This window comes from Fulmarus glacialis, unplaced genomic scaffold (assembly GCF_000690835.1).
Source record: "Fulmarus glacialis isolate BGI_N327 unplaced genomic scaffold, ASM69083v1 scaffold41783, whole genome shotgun sequence".
NCBI classification, from domain to species: domain Eukaryota; kingdom Metazoa; phylum Chordata; class Aves; order Procellariiformes; family Procellariidae; genus Fulmarus; species Fulmarus glacialis.
In genome coordinates, this window is record NW_009204385.1 from 1 (window position 1) to 13,287 (window position 13,287).

The window sequence follows — 13,287 nt, forward strand, 5'->3', positions numbered from 1 at the left end:
TAGGTACCCCCCCCAAATCCCTCGTTGCCCCCCGCAGCCCCGGTGCTGGAGCTGAGCATGCCGTCCTGCAGGAGAAGGACCTCATCCACAAGCTGTTCAAGGTGCTGGCACCCCGGTTCCAGCCTCACCCCGGCAGCTACACCCGCCTGCTGCAGATCCCCAACCGGGATGGCCTTGACCGTGCCAAGATGGCGGTCATCGAGCTCAAGGGGAACCCCTTCCCACCACTCATCCGCCAGCACCGCGACAGTGAGAAGACACTGCTCAACCAGCTCCTGAAGGGCTACCGGGAGGACGTGCAGCAGGCCACAGCGCCGCAGGGCCCCGAGGGCACTCCTGTTTAGGCGTCCCCCTCTGCCCGGGGGGAGGCCCTGTGCGTGCACAGGGACGGGGCTTGGTGTGACCTGCCCACGCACCAGCCGGCTTGTTGCTGTCCTGCAGCACCGGAACGGAGGATGTCCCGTGAGGTCTGAAGATTGATGACTAACCTTGAGTTGCCATGACAGGGGCTCAAGCTCAAGGTTTACTTGCTTCTTCCTGTGGTTTGAATAGAGACTCAGCAAGAGAAGGAAATCAAGCTGGGAGCCCTAATGGATGATACTCTCTGTGTAAATAAACTCTGTTCAGAAAGTGAGTTTGCTTCTATTTGGGTTATATTCCTGTGTACGTAAATTAGTAACTTACTCTAGCAAAGACTGTTTGTTACAGCTTCTGGTCCAACAGCCCTACTCTCTTGGGCAGCATCTCCACTTCACTGTGACAGAGCTACAGTGTTTTCTAGAAGCCAGTGTGCAGCCTTTCAGGGTGGGAAATTCAGTGAAAACTTAATTAGTCTTGCTGTTTCAGAAGTGCTGAATGCAAATAGGATGGTAGCACTGAGATAAGTCTTAAAAGAAGCACTACCAAAGGGACTTGTGTTATAATAAGGAGGCAATGTGGGCAGGAATAACAGTCATCTCTACCAAGAGCTTGGTAGACATCTCAGCCTCAGATGTAGGCTTGCAAGAAATCTCTGTATTACCCTATTAGAACAAAAAGAAATAGTAGCAGAGCTTTTTCAGAGAGGGATATAACTACTGGGAGATAAGAAACTTGTGAGCTTTGTCTTTGATTTCAAGTACAGCTAGTACTTGAAAGTCCTAGCTGTAGCTTCTGAGTGGGAAAAAAAACCAACCCAAAAAAACCCAACCCCCAAACATGGGTTCCTTCTCCCTCCCAAGCTGCACAAACTTAAGACAAATGAGTGATGCTATGTAGTGAGTTAGCTGTATGGAAACACACAAAAAAAATCAAGTTATATTAACTTAATATTTGGTAATTCTCTCTTCAGACACTTTATCTTACACAGTACCACGTCTGTTTTAATGAATTCCAGTGAGAAATTAAAGATGTGTGGTACTGTTTAAGGAAGAAGAAAAAACAGTCAAACTCCTAAAAAGCCAGTGTTTATGTTTCTAATGACCTTGAAATTGCTGTCTTTGCAGTTGACCTAGCACCTTGTTCAAACATGTTTTTCACCTCAATAGAAGAGATGAGCCAAACTGCTATTGCTGCAGAGCTTCCACATTATTAAAAGTCCATGATGAGGCTTTAATGAAATACTCAAGAATACTACCTGATCTATATTTCTTCCTTAAATTGGTCTTTCATCCTAGTAAACTGATTCCTAGCACATTACACATTACATTGATGGCCCAGAATGGTGACTGTAGCCCTCTGGAGATTTGCGCTGTGCTTCAGGAGTGGAGGTGCTGCCCAAGCTTTTCCCTGTAGCATTTCAAAGCGATAAGGCTAGTGCATACCTTGAAGGCAAAGGCGAGTCCTGTTTCATCTGCATAATCTCAGGATTCAAATTAGAAATATGAATGCTGTTTGATAAGTCTAAATCTATGTTACCTACCAGTTTATTTCAGATAGTTCAGCAGATTAACTTTTCTGTGGGATTGATGAGAAACTGAGAGGTAGGATTTTAACCACTGAATCATTTTCCCTTGATCTGGCCACCTGCCACTTTCTTGGAGGAGGAGGGACAATAACTGTCAAACTATTTTTGCAGAAAACTCAAGGATATGAATGATAAAAATATGTCAAGGGAGGAAGATGACTGTAGCACTAGTTCAAAATACAGCATTATGCCCATGTTACCGTTTTGGTCAAAGGACCCAGAAGCAAGAGCAGGTAGACATACACGTAGACAAGTAAATGTGAAAACACTGATTTAGAAAGACAGTTGGATAAAAACATTTAATGAGGGAAAGCAAGTCAGGCTCTCTTCTGCTTGTCCTTAAGTTAATAATCTGAGGGAAAAAAATGTAGAAAAGCTAAAAGCTTCTAAGTTGGGGGAAAGTCTTGATACAGATTTTTTTATATACAAATCCTTAGTGTGCATACCTATTTTTTGCAATATCTGTATTAAGATAAGCATTCATAATCTCGCAAGCACGGTGTGTAGTCCCTCTAAATGCAATTCTCCTACTATATGTTCTTGAACATTTCCTAAGATTGTGTAGGCTTCTACCAAGAGGAGTGGTTGTCCTGCCAGTCTGTCTTGTACTCAGGTGGGTCAGGCTTTCAGCTGCCTGTAGGGGAAAACAAAGGGGAAGTTCACTATTAATACAAGAAATCCGTTCTTGCTATTCCCTTGTATCCTGGCTGCCAGTCAGGTCTTCTCTATCAGCCTTAAAACCATGTAATACATGCAAATACACAGGTCCATATGATCATTTTTATGTTCTGCCCCCTTCCCTCAGCCCTTTCCACCTCCGGAAAATAGGTGCCTACCTGACTGCAGCTGTGAGACTCCGATACCAGTCATTAATATCTTGTTGGTCGCTGGACATCAACAGCAGTGTCTTGTGTGGAAAGGAAAGCTGAAAGGCAAACAGAATCTGGTGCCACTCTGAGGCATTCCTTGCTGAGGCAGCAACTCTGACAGAAGGAGAGCCATGACCACTGAACTCCACTCAGCCCTGCATGCTGACTTCCACCGTTTTCTTTCCCAGATAGAAAAAATTTAGCGTTGGTACAGGGAGAAGCCAGAGACCGGACAGTACAGAGCGAGTGCCAATCTCGTCCATTCCTTCCAGCCACAGATGACAGCTCACTTTGACTTAACAGGGTGTCTGGAAGTGGGCAATTACGGTTCTCAGCAGCTCTACATCCAGTTTTCTCCCGTATTCCAAGCTGCCCCTAGGGGTCCTTCCACTACCACCATCTACAGATCACAGCTTGCCCAAAGAGTCTTCCTTGTCAGAACTCGCACAGAATGAGCTAACACAGCCCCCAGGTGCTGCAACCTAGGAAGACCTGACCTTGAAACCCCTACTAAGGCGTCAGTCCCAGCCAAAGATCCTGCAGCCCTCAGGGAGTTAGATGCACAAGCAGTATCTGTTGTGATAATACCCACATCTTTTCGCATTCTCTGGTTTTCAGGGTTTTCTATAAGTATGACAGTCAATGTAATGCTACGTATTCACTGTCACATGACTGTGGGGCTGTCTCCCCAAACATGTGGCTCTGATGAGGGCATGTCAGAGTCTTATCGGACCCTCCTCACCTGAGCTAAGTGAAGCAGCCAGCAATGTGTACCCTGGAGTGCTCAGGAGGGCCTACACAATGAAGGGAAAAGGACCTACATCACTCAAGAAGAGAAGGGTTGCTCTAACTCAGACTAGTTCATTGCATTTACCATTGTCACCACTCTCATCATCTCAATCCTGCTGCGGCTGCGAGACAGCCAGAGACCTGCTTCGCAAGTCTGACTCCACTGATGCTTCTGCCGGGCAGAAGCAGGAAGACTTACACTGAGGAGCCCTCCCTGGCTCTGCGTGTGGCCGAACACTTTATCCACTACGCACTGGTGAAGTGGGTAGACAGCCTGGCATGCCAATTTGTTCGAGCTCAGCAGGTGCAGTGGGTGGCAGGGCTTTGTTGCAATAAGGATATCAGAAAAAAGGAAGAACATCCTGCGCTTCAGTTCTTCTCCCTTTGAAGGCACCACCAAGAGCCAGCCTTCCTGGATATACCAGCGCCCTAGGCATGCAAAGGAAATACAGTTGTCAGATCATCATTGGAAGAAAAAAGGATGTAATCAGACAAACAGGAATATAGTGAGCTACCCTTGTAGCTTACCAGGTTCTACATCAATTCCAGCCACTAGAAGGCACTGATTATCAACCGTGGCCAGCTCATCAGCACTCATAGCACCCATGCAGAAGCAGTAATCAGCCCAAAACTTTTAGTATATGAGGAGCAGACTGAAGTTGTTACAAATCTACTATGTTAATTAAGAGGATATTATGATATGCAAGTCTGTTTAAAGAGACCAGAACAAAAACATGGTTTGAAAATGGTATGCATACCTTTAAATTAACATAAGCCTTTGGAAAACATACCATGAACTATCTTAAATTGTGTTGCCCAATTGTTTCTCATTAGTGGTGAAACAGAAGTTAGCCTAAGCTTTGAACATTTATTATTTTTCCCTTGTTTTGTTTGCTTGTGCGTGCCAATTAAAAAAACCAAAAACATATCACAGGTCATCTAACTATATAGTAGATCTAATATAGTATATTAGACCTCCAGTAGTTAACAGATTACAGAATGCAGATTACTGTTCTAATGAGAAAACGGCAAAGGGGATAAAAACCATCATACTAAAAGGAAGGTCTGAATAGGCAACCTTATCAACCTTCTCTTACAGAATAGGGTCCAGTGTCATCTACCCATGAAATTAATTGCAATAAAACAAAAGGCAGAGAAATCAGCAGGTATTAGACCTCCAGTAGTTAACAGATTACAGAATGCAGATTACTGTTCTAATGAGAAAACGGCAAAGGGGATAAAAACCATCATACTAAAAGGAAGGTCTGAATAGGCAACCTTATCAACCTTCTCTTACAGAATAGGGTCCAGTGTCATCTACCCATGAAATTAATTGCAATAAAACAAAAGGCAGAGAAATCAGCAGGAAAGCTGTAAGCAGCAATAAAAAAAATGGCATCTACACAAAGTGGAATAATTAAAGCAGTGCCTCTAACTAGAAGGATTATTATACAAGATAGCCATCAACTCATGGGAATTACGAAGACACCTGCCAGTAAGTTTATTTATAAAAATTTAAAACCATAATAAGGTATTGCCATCTGGCCTGGTTTGGGAAACACCTGCCAGAGAATTTCAGCCACTGTTTTTTGTGCCTTAGCTTCTGGCTGAGCTAGTAAGTACCTTTTAGAAAACAACACAATATTGTTTTAATTATGGAGTGTGTCTTACTTAATATGCTACAGTCACAAAACATAGAGGTAAGTAAATTCCTGCTTAGCTTACTCCACAGGAACCACTCCTCTTATCTGAATAAGAAACTGAGAAAGAGAAGGGTGAGGTGCAGGAATCAGTCCAAGTTTAAAAAACAAATGGAAGGAAGGTGTCAGCAGCGTGGGGCTGGACTGGGAACTGTTTCCCTCAGGCTAAGCTGTGATCGACTCCCCGGATACAGTTTGAGCTGGACTGTGCTGGAAGTCTTGGGATATAGATCCGTGTTCAGGATTCCCAGGGGCACGTGATTTAGGAAATTCTTGTGAAAGGAGGGCAAGGAAATATCCCTAGGGAAGTTAGGATGACAGAACGGTGTGCTATGTTAAGGAGGCAGTTCTGGCTAAGATGGTATTTGCCCTATATATGGAAGGCAGCAGGAAAAGCAGGGTCTCTTTTAAATGGGAGCAGCTCATCTCAGAGACACTGCCAAATGTGAGATACCCAACTCTAAAGCTATCCCTTTTCTCTGAATCTATAGCATTATGTTTTCTCACCTCTTCCCTCCTAGTAACTGCAATCTTAACAGTTCTGCAAATGCTAGCTCGTTTCTGGAAAGCTGGCCCAAAACTAGCAAGCCCCAGCTGCGTCTTACTTTTCTGCTTCTCACATCCAGCTAATGGAAAACACATCACAATTCTCTGTCCTAGATAATGGAAAGGTGTCTATATACCCTCAGCACTTGTTCTACTACATGTCTCAGAATATTCAGAGACAAAAAGAAAAAACGGAACCAACACTTTCAAATGATGGCCATCTCTGGTCTAGCTCTAGTGTTTTGGAATTGTTTTGTTTTTTTTTTTTTTGCTATGGGTTTATCTTATTAGTTCTGTAATTCAGGCTAACTGATTTACCTTTGTATTTATGCACTACCCCAATGTGTCCAGGCATCCCCAACACATGCTCATGCTTAATATAAGCGGAGGACACCTGTGTTAGCTCCCTTTCAGCTAGCATCACCAAAAGGATTCTAAGAATGGGAAAGAGAATTGTAAGTTAATCTGCCCATTGACTAAGCATCTTTGATGCAACCTCTGATACATAATCTCTTTTTCTACCTGTGCTGGTTTTGGCTGGAATAGAGTTAATTTTCTTCATAGTAGCTAGTATGAGGCTATGTTCTGGATTTGTTCTGGAAACAGTGTTGATAATACAGGGATGTTTTGGTTATTGCTGAGCAGTGCTTTACACAGCGTCAAGGCCTTTTCTGCTCTTCATCCCACCCCACCAGCGAGTAGGCTGGGGGTGCACAAGGAGTTGGGAAGGGACACAGCTGGGACAGCTGACCCCAACTGACCAAAGGGATATTCCATACCATATGACATCATGCTCAGCATATAAAGCTGGGGGAAGAAGAAGGCGGGGGGGGGCATGTTGGGAGCGATGGCGTTTGTCTTCCCAAGTAACGGTTATGCGTGATGGAGCCCTGCTTTCCTGGAGATGGCTGAACACCTGCCTGCCGATGGGAAGGAGTGAATGAATTCCTTGTTTAGCTTTGCTTGTGTGCACGGTTTTTGCTTTACCTGCTAAACTGTTTTTATCTCAACCCACAAGTTTTCTCGCTTTTACTCTTCTGATTCTCTCCCCCATCCCACTGTGGGATGGTTTTTTCTCCCAAAAACCCATGTATGAATTACAACCACATTCACAAGTACCTGGAGGTGTGCCTTGGAGACCTTTACACACTCTGACTTTAACACTCCTCTCCAACTGCAGCATGTTTCTAGATGACCTCTGCAATAGCAGTGTTTAGCGAGGGCACAGGTAAAGCTCCAAGAGACCATTTCATAAGTGTGCAATCTGGACACATTCCTCACAATATTCCATATGTAACTTGGAGTGTGCTCTGGGCATGGAGAGCACCTAGTCACAAAAGAGGTGCTAAAGATCCAATTTGATGATCTTACATGCCGGTGACTGTGACTTTATATATCTCAGCTATTGACACAAATACTCTGATTTCTGGCAGAGTTTAACTCTGCCGATAAAAGAAGATTCCTCACATATAGCAGAAGTCCATGAAGCTCGTAGCTTAAGGTAAAAACCAACAGAGTCCTTGGGCCCTTGACGCTTAAATCTGTGAAGTAGGGAGAACAGCACTACTTACACTCTTCCAAAATTACTTAATGTCTTTCTCTCATTCTCACCCAGGACTTACACTTCTGACCTCCTTGGGTTCCTGTGACTAACTTTCTGACTACGTGTGATCAGCTCCTCCTATCTGAATGTCAGGCAATTAAGGTGCTGCTTATCCTTACTAAAAAATTCTTAATTAAAAAGAAAAATTGCCTGAATTACTTACTAGTTACATTCCTTCACCACCTATCTATGGAATTTGGGGGAAAAGGGGAAAAACTGGTTAACATGAATTGAATCAGAGATGAAGGCAAGCGTATCTCCAGTTATCTCAGCTTGGCAGAAGAAAAACAGAGCTGTCAGTAAGACCCACCTGGAGTCAACACCTGGGTCTTCTGTCCTTTGAGCAGTTTCTGAACACGAAGTAGCTGCAATGAGTTCTCTCTCTTACGAATGATGTCTTGGACCCACCGACATACCTCAGAAACGGATTTCACAGCCTCTGAAATTATAGCAGCATATTCTGAGGTTATCACAAATGAGTACATATTATGCCTTATCTATCTTGCTGTGAAAAGACAAGATGAAATTAAGAAGCAAATGTTTTAAACCAAGTACCAACAACAAATTTATTCAGTAATTCAGGAGATTGGACTGGATGACCTCCAGAGGCCACTCTCCAACCAACACTTCTGCAGTTCTAGAAAACATTTATTTGCCAATGAAACATTAGACAGAAGAATAATTTCCTGGATTTGGAAGCAAAACCAGGAAAAATGCCCCACAAGTGGTGTTACCTGCTAGTAGATATGGCATGAAGGACACAAATTGTCCTACAAAATTGAGGCTTCTGACCAATAGAGTCATAGAATGGTTTGGGTTGGAAGGAACTAACACAAAGGTTGTTTAAAGATCATCTCGTCCAACCCCCCTGCCGTAAGCAGAAACATTTTTCACTAGGTCAGGTTGCTCAAAGCCCTGTCCACCTGATCTTGAACACTTCCAGTGATATGGCATCGACAACTTCCCTGGGCAACCTGTTCCAGTGTCTCACGACCCTCATCGCAAAAAATAGAGCTGCCCTTTCTGCAACCTAACCCTTAGGCCACTTTCCAGTCAGTTACTCTACATTTTTATTCCCAATGTGTTCTCAGGGGCATCTTGATCAAGATGGGCAAGGGAAATAGTAATCCACTAAAACCCCAGAGAGAAGAAGATTTTTCTTCCTGTGGAGGTAGACAGAAGACAAGAATCCAAATATTATTAACAAGGAGGCTAACACTGATCCAAGTGCCAGCATCTGCAGGTGGAATCATACTTGCAAGTTTCTGGTACTCAGCACTGTCTGGGCTGGTGTTCTCCAGCAGGTCTCTGAGGAAATGCTTGTACCTAAGATAGAGACAGCAGGTTTATTTCAGAAAAAGATACCAGAAACAGCAGCACCTCCTATTAGTGACAGAATGACGAACACTCTGCCAGGAGATGGAGTACACACCTCTAAGTCTAATCAAGCAGCTTTTGGTCACAATTCTTCGATCACATTCATTTTATCTTCAAATTTATCAACTAAATTAACCCAAGTATTTTATACATTTGCAAGCCTTTGGCATTTCCTGGGGATCTGACAAAAGCAACCTCACATATTACTTAAGTTCATGAGACTCTCTTAGCATTCACATAAAAATGCCTTCAATAACAGACAAATTTCTCTTTGTACTATTAATTTTTTTTTAATGTCTGAATAGTGGCATTCATACCATACGTTTCCTGCCCACACAAGAAAATAAAGGCATTTCTATAAGAACCAGGAGCCGCCTTTTTCTTTTTTCCTCTCCAGTCTTTACCGGAAAGGATCAGATCTCCGCAAATGCTTTCTCCCAATAAAGTCAAACTATTTTCAGTCTGAACTGACAGAAGAAATATCACATTGAATAGATTCACGAACTGGCAGAAGTCATATGACCTGCAGTATATGTAACAGAGTTTTGAAGAAACTTGAACATGAAAGAGCTGATTAATGAAAAAATCAGACCTCCCGTTAAAAAGCCGCCATTTTTCCAAACAGTTGGACAGCAACCAATATACTGCTACTTTACAAATTTAAAGGAACAATCCAAAGAATTACAGTAAAAAGAAAGCTTATGTTTATATCTGCCAAGCTGATTAAAAAGGTTACATAAAGCTACCTGAAAGACTGTGGTATGCTCATTCCGAGTTATTTTCAAAGAAACGAGGCTCTCAATCTCTCAAATTTGCTTTAGCATGGATAAGACCATGGTTGAAGCGCGGCTACCTGATCTATAGCAGCAGCAGCTGGGTTCCCAGCAAACCAGCTGTGCTCTGTATTACCCACATATCCTCCCAAGCAAGGGCAGCCCTTGAGTGCGTGCAGCACTTGCCTCGTGCAGTCAGCCTGCCTCTTCAAAGGGGAGATGATGCCTCAAGGGGGGAATGCAGCAATCCAGACTGGATCTGTCCAGGCTCAGACAACTGCAATGGGCACCAAATCTGAGGAAAGCATATGGCCCTGATAACCAGAGAGGGGAGAAAAGCTCTCCCGCGTTCATTAATCTCATCTCTCTCCAAAAGCAACCACTTACAACAGAGGGGAGTCACAATGCTCCAGGTCAGCAACACGCACAAAAGCAGAGTGAGATCATGTCTGGCAGAGCGCACCACTTCTGCAGCACTTCAAACCGCTTGCTTTTGTTCAGGGCCTAACTTCAGTAGCTTACTGAGATGATAGGAAGCCTCTACTTAAATTCTACCCAGGAGCTAGATGAAGGGCTTAGGAGCCAGGGCTAAACACAGCTACCTCTCTGCATCATCTCCCATCCACGTACACTGATTCCACTTTATAGGCACGTCTTCAGGTCTGTTTCATTGCTGTCTATATGCTCCAATTTTGAGACGCATTACCTCCCGTGGCAACCAAGACACTGTTATGTTCCTTTTTCCCTCTCGTACTAACACCCTGAAGACTCAGAATTGTGTGCTTACTGGTGTAACCTCTGCTGGGGCAAAGGAAGCAGATCCTCTAGCTTCCTCCCTTGAAACTGAGGTCGAGTCTCCTGGAGTTTCTTAAATCGTCGGAATGACTTATTTTTCCTCAGTTGCTCCTGTGTGCAACAGAAAAAGCATATACCTTTGAGACTACAGAAAGAAATATGTGCTCTGGTCTGCACCAGAGCTTGGAACTCTTAAAACTCTTAAACTTAGAGTTTAGGACACCAGTCTTAAGAGGAAGCATCAACAACTTATTTTGCGACCATGGGCAAGCAATTGCCTTTCTCCTGACCACCACTTCCCAGACGGTAATGGAAGCGATATCCTCTCTTCATACATGCACAGCAATATAAAGCTAGTATACTCAAACGGATACAGCAGATGGAAATGAAGAAAAAAAGAAAGGTTGACTCAGATAGGAAAACAAGGAGTCCACCTGTGGCTTTTTGCCACTCATTTCAAGACAAAGCAATGCAGACCCACATTCCCACCACCTCAAGGCAAGTATCCGAAATGGCTTTTTCTCTTGCGAAATCAAAAGTGTGAATATATGCATGCAGACAGAACAGAAGGGAAACATCCCAGTACATCCTGCAGCTGGGAACAAGCACGGACAAAAAATAGAAGTTGGGTGTTTTAAATTCCAGATACAGCTGTCAGGACTTTGAAATAACAATATATCCTTCTGAAGTTTCTTGAAAGAGAGGTTGTATTTGGAGAGGTAAGTGGGAAGCAAAAATTTTTCTTCTACCATAGAAAAAAAATTGGGAAGGAAAAGAAAAATCCCACTGTTAGGATACAGTTAGCGGTAGTGCGAAAGACTAGGACACCTGATAATTCTCCAGAAAGAGATCACCATCCCCTAGTGTTCCCACTGCAAACTCTTCAGGCTTGCTAGCCAAGGAGGAGTGGGAGGAAATACAGAAGTCTGTTTGAGAAAGCTGTGCTCGGCATACGCACATACATAAACACCTGAAACAAGCTTCAAAAATGTGAAGCTCTAAATAAGTAGAGAAGTTTTCACCATTCTATTATGGAAGAAAGACTGAGAAAATAGCAGCAGCAGCCCAGAAAAAGGAAGAAAACTGATCACTCCAGAAACAGAAGAAAAAGGGAAGGATGTAGCTGTTTCACAGAATAGAGAAAGAGAGGGAAGAAAGAACAAGAAGAATAAAGGAGATATTTACCTTCAAGGTTTTATTTGCCAGCTCCAAATTCTCAGCATAGTGGCCATAAAGCTGCAGATTCTGACAGAAATTTTCCAATCCTGGTCCCAAATTCCCTCTCTCCAGGTGAAGTGACAGAACGCTGTGCACAAGGAGCAAAGATAGCTCATGAGGGGCTACATTACTAATGGCATTTTCTGGTTCACTCCTATGCTGACCTCCCTTTGTCAGTCTCCACCTCACATCCAGTTTCTGTGCCAAATACGTGCTTGGTGGTCACAGAGGAAGCTACAGAAAACATCCCTTAAAAATACTGTGGAGCAGACTTACTGAGTTTAAACCACTATCCATACAGCAACTGGGCATCCAGATACGCGGATACAGATCAGCAGGCTCCTGGTTACACCTGCAAGTGCCACCAAGTCTAGCAGTGCTAGAAGTGAATGCCTATTTAAAAAGATGTTAGCTTTATTTCCTGAAATCTTACTTTCTCATCAATATAGGGTCCTCCCCATATAATTACAGGAATCACATCAGTGTGCTCACTTACTGGCTGGCCGAATATATGGATTCCAGGGGTCCAAATATGGTTTCCAACACAGCGGGTTTCAGCGTCCCTTTGGCCTTTAAAATCGTCACAAAGAACTAAGTAGGGAAAAAAAGAGAATTTCAAACAGGTAAAATTCACAGGTCACTTCATGGCACACAGCAGAAGCAAGAAGTTGCAGCCTGCACACTCTTTAGCTCGAAAGGATATCAAATATTGTGAATGCCTACCTAAGATACCTACCATCAGATGTAAACCTTCTTGGTAACTTTGACCATAACTGTAAACATGTGGAACAGCACTACAGCAGAGTCTATTTCAGTATTCCTACACGCATCTGTTTTTCACCACCTTGTTCATAATCTATCTTTGTCTTGTCTGTGCCCCTACGTTTCATACATCTCAGGCATGTTAAGGCGACTCCCCTATACAATCAAAACTTAAAGATTTATATCTGTGTACAGACCAAAGGCAAGGGGCTAAGACCATGAGCTATCAGATATTCGAGAGGAGGCAAAAGAAAAACAACAAAAAAACCTTTCAGCTTCAGCAGTTGTCCCATGCAGTAGGGATGTCTTGCTCTTGACCCTTCCCCATGACACCACAAATAAGTATGTGCTGCCTGAAGGTACCCACATATCAGAAGGGGCCAAAATACTCACTGTGACCACCAAATCCAGCTGCTCAAGGTATTTGTGTTCGGTTTCCAGCAGCTCCTTGGCTGTCCGGCTGCGCTTTCTCTCCCAGCGAGCCCTCTGCTCTTCCACAGTGTTTGCTCCGGCCATAAACAGCAGGGACGACTCACTCATGGCAGCCTCAGGGCTGATATACAGAAAGGTAGCCGATCCTGAAGAGCCAAGAGAGATGGACACACAACAAAAGAATAACCTGTACCACAGGGTAGGATTTTGAGCTACAAACTCTACACTTTACTGCGAAAGAAGGGAAGCCACTTGCCAGCAACCGTTATTAACAGTTTCCTTCTGCATTCCTACCTGTGGGTACAGAAGCCCTGCATCAACCAGAGGAACAGTGTTAGACCAGACCATGAAAGCAAAAACAGAACATTATGATACGTCTGTAAGCCAATCTCAAGTGTACAAACCTACTCACAAACCACTGCTTCCTCTGCTTTGCCCAGTTCTTTGTGCAAAATTCTCAATAAACCCAAGAAAGTTA

At 43.5% G+C, this 13,287-nt stretch overlaps 2 protein-coding genes across 2 annotated transcripts; one reads left to right on the forward strand and one right to left on the reverse strand.

The window, feature by feature from the left end:
- Positions 1-71: 71 nt before the first annotated feature.
- On the forward strand, positions 72-344 carry MRPL17 (mitochondrial ribosomal protein L17; the record flags this gene model as incomplete). The annotated part of the gene is made up of 1 exon (XM_009574972.1): positions 72-344. A coding segment is annotated over one exon (273 nt), but the record flags the coding sequence as incomplete, so codon positions are not given.
- Positions 345-2,563: 2,219 nt separating this feature from the next.
- ARHGEF39 (Rho guanine nucleotide exchange factor (GEF) 39) lies at positions 2,564-12,952 on the reverse strand. The gene is made up of 9 exons (XM_009574973.1): positions 12,771-12,952; positions 12,112-12,206; positions 11,583-11,703; positions 10,390-10,508; positions 8,708-8,778; positions 7,763-7,891; positions 3,803-4,032; positions 2,782-2,870; positions 2,564-2,579 (listed from the first exon to the last, which is right to left on the reverse strand). The coding sequence occupies exons 1-9, from the start codon at positions 12,915-12,917 to the stop codon at positions 2,564-2,566; spliced, it is 1,017 nt and encodes a 338-aa protein (XP_009573268.1). The 5' UTR covers positions 12,918-12,952.
- Positions 12,953-13,287: the final 335 nt, after the last annotated feature.

Coding starts and splice junctions, on each gene's coding strand:
- ARHGEF39 (XM_009574973.1), bottom strand. CDS start 12,917: ATGAGTGAGTCGTCCCTGCTGTTTATGGCCGGAGCAAACACTGTGGAA. Junction 8,779..10,389: donor CCCCAGCAGAGGTTACACCA/GTAAGCACACAA, acceptor TCTCTATCTTAG/GTACAAGCATTTCCTCAGAG. Junction 4,033..7,762: donor GACCCAGGTGTTGACTCCAG/GTGGGTCTTACT, acceptor TTGCATGCCTAG/GGCGCTGGTATATCCAGGAA.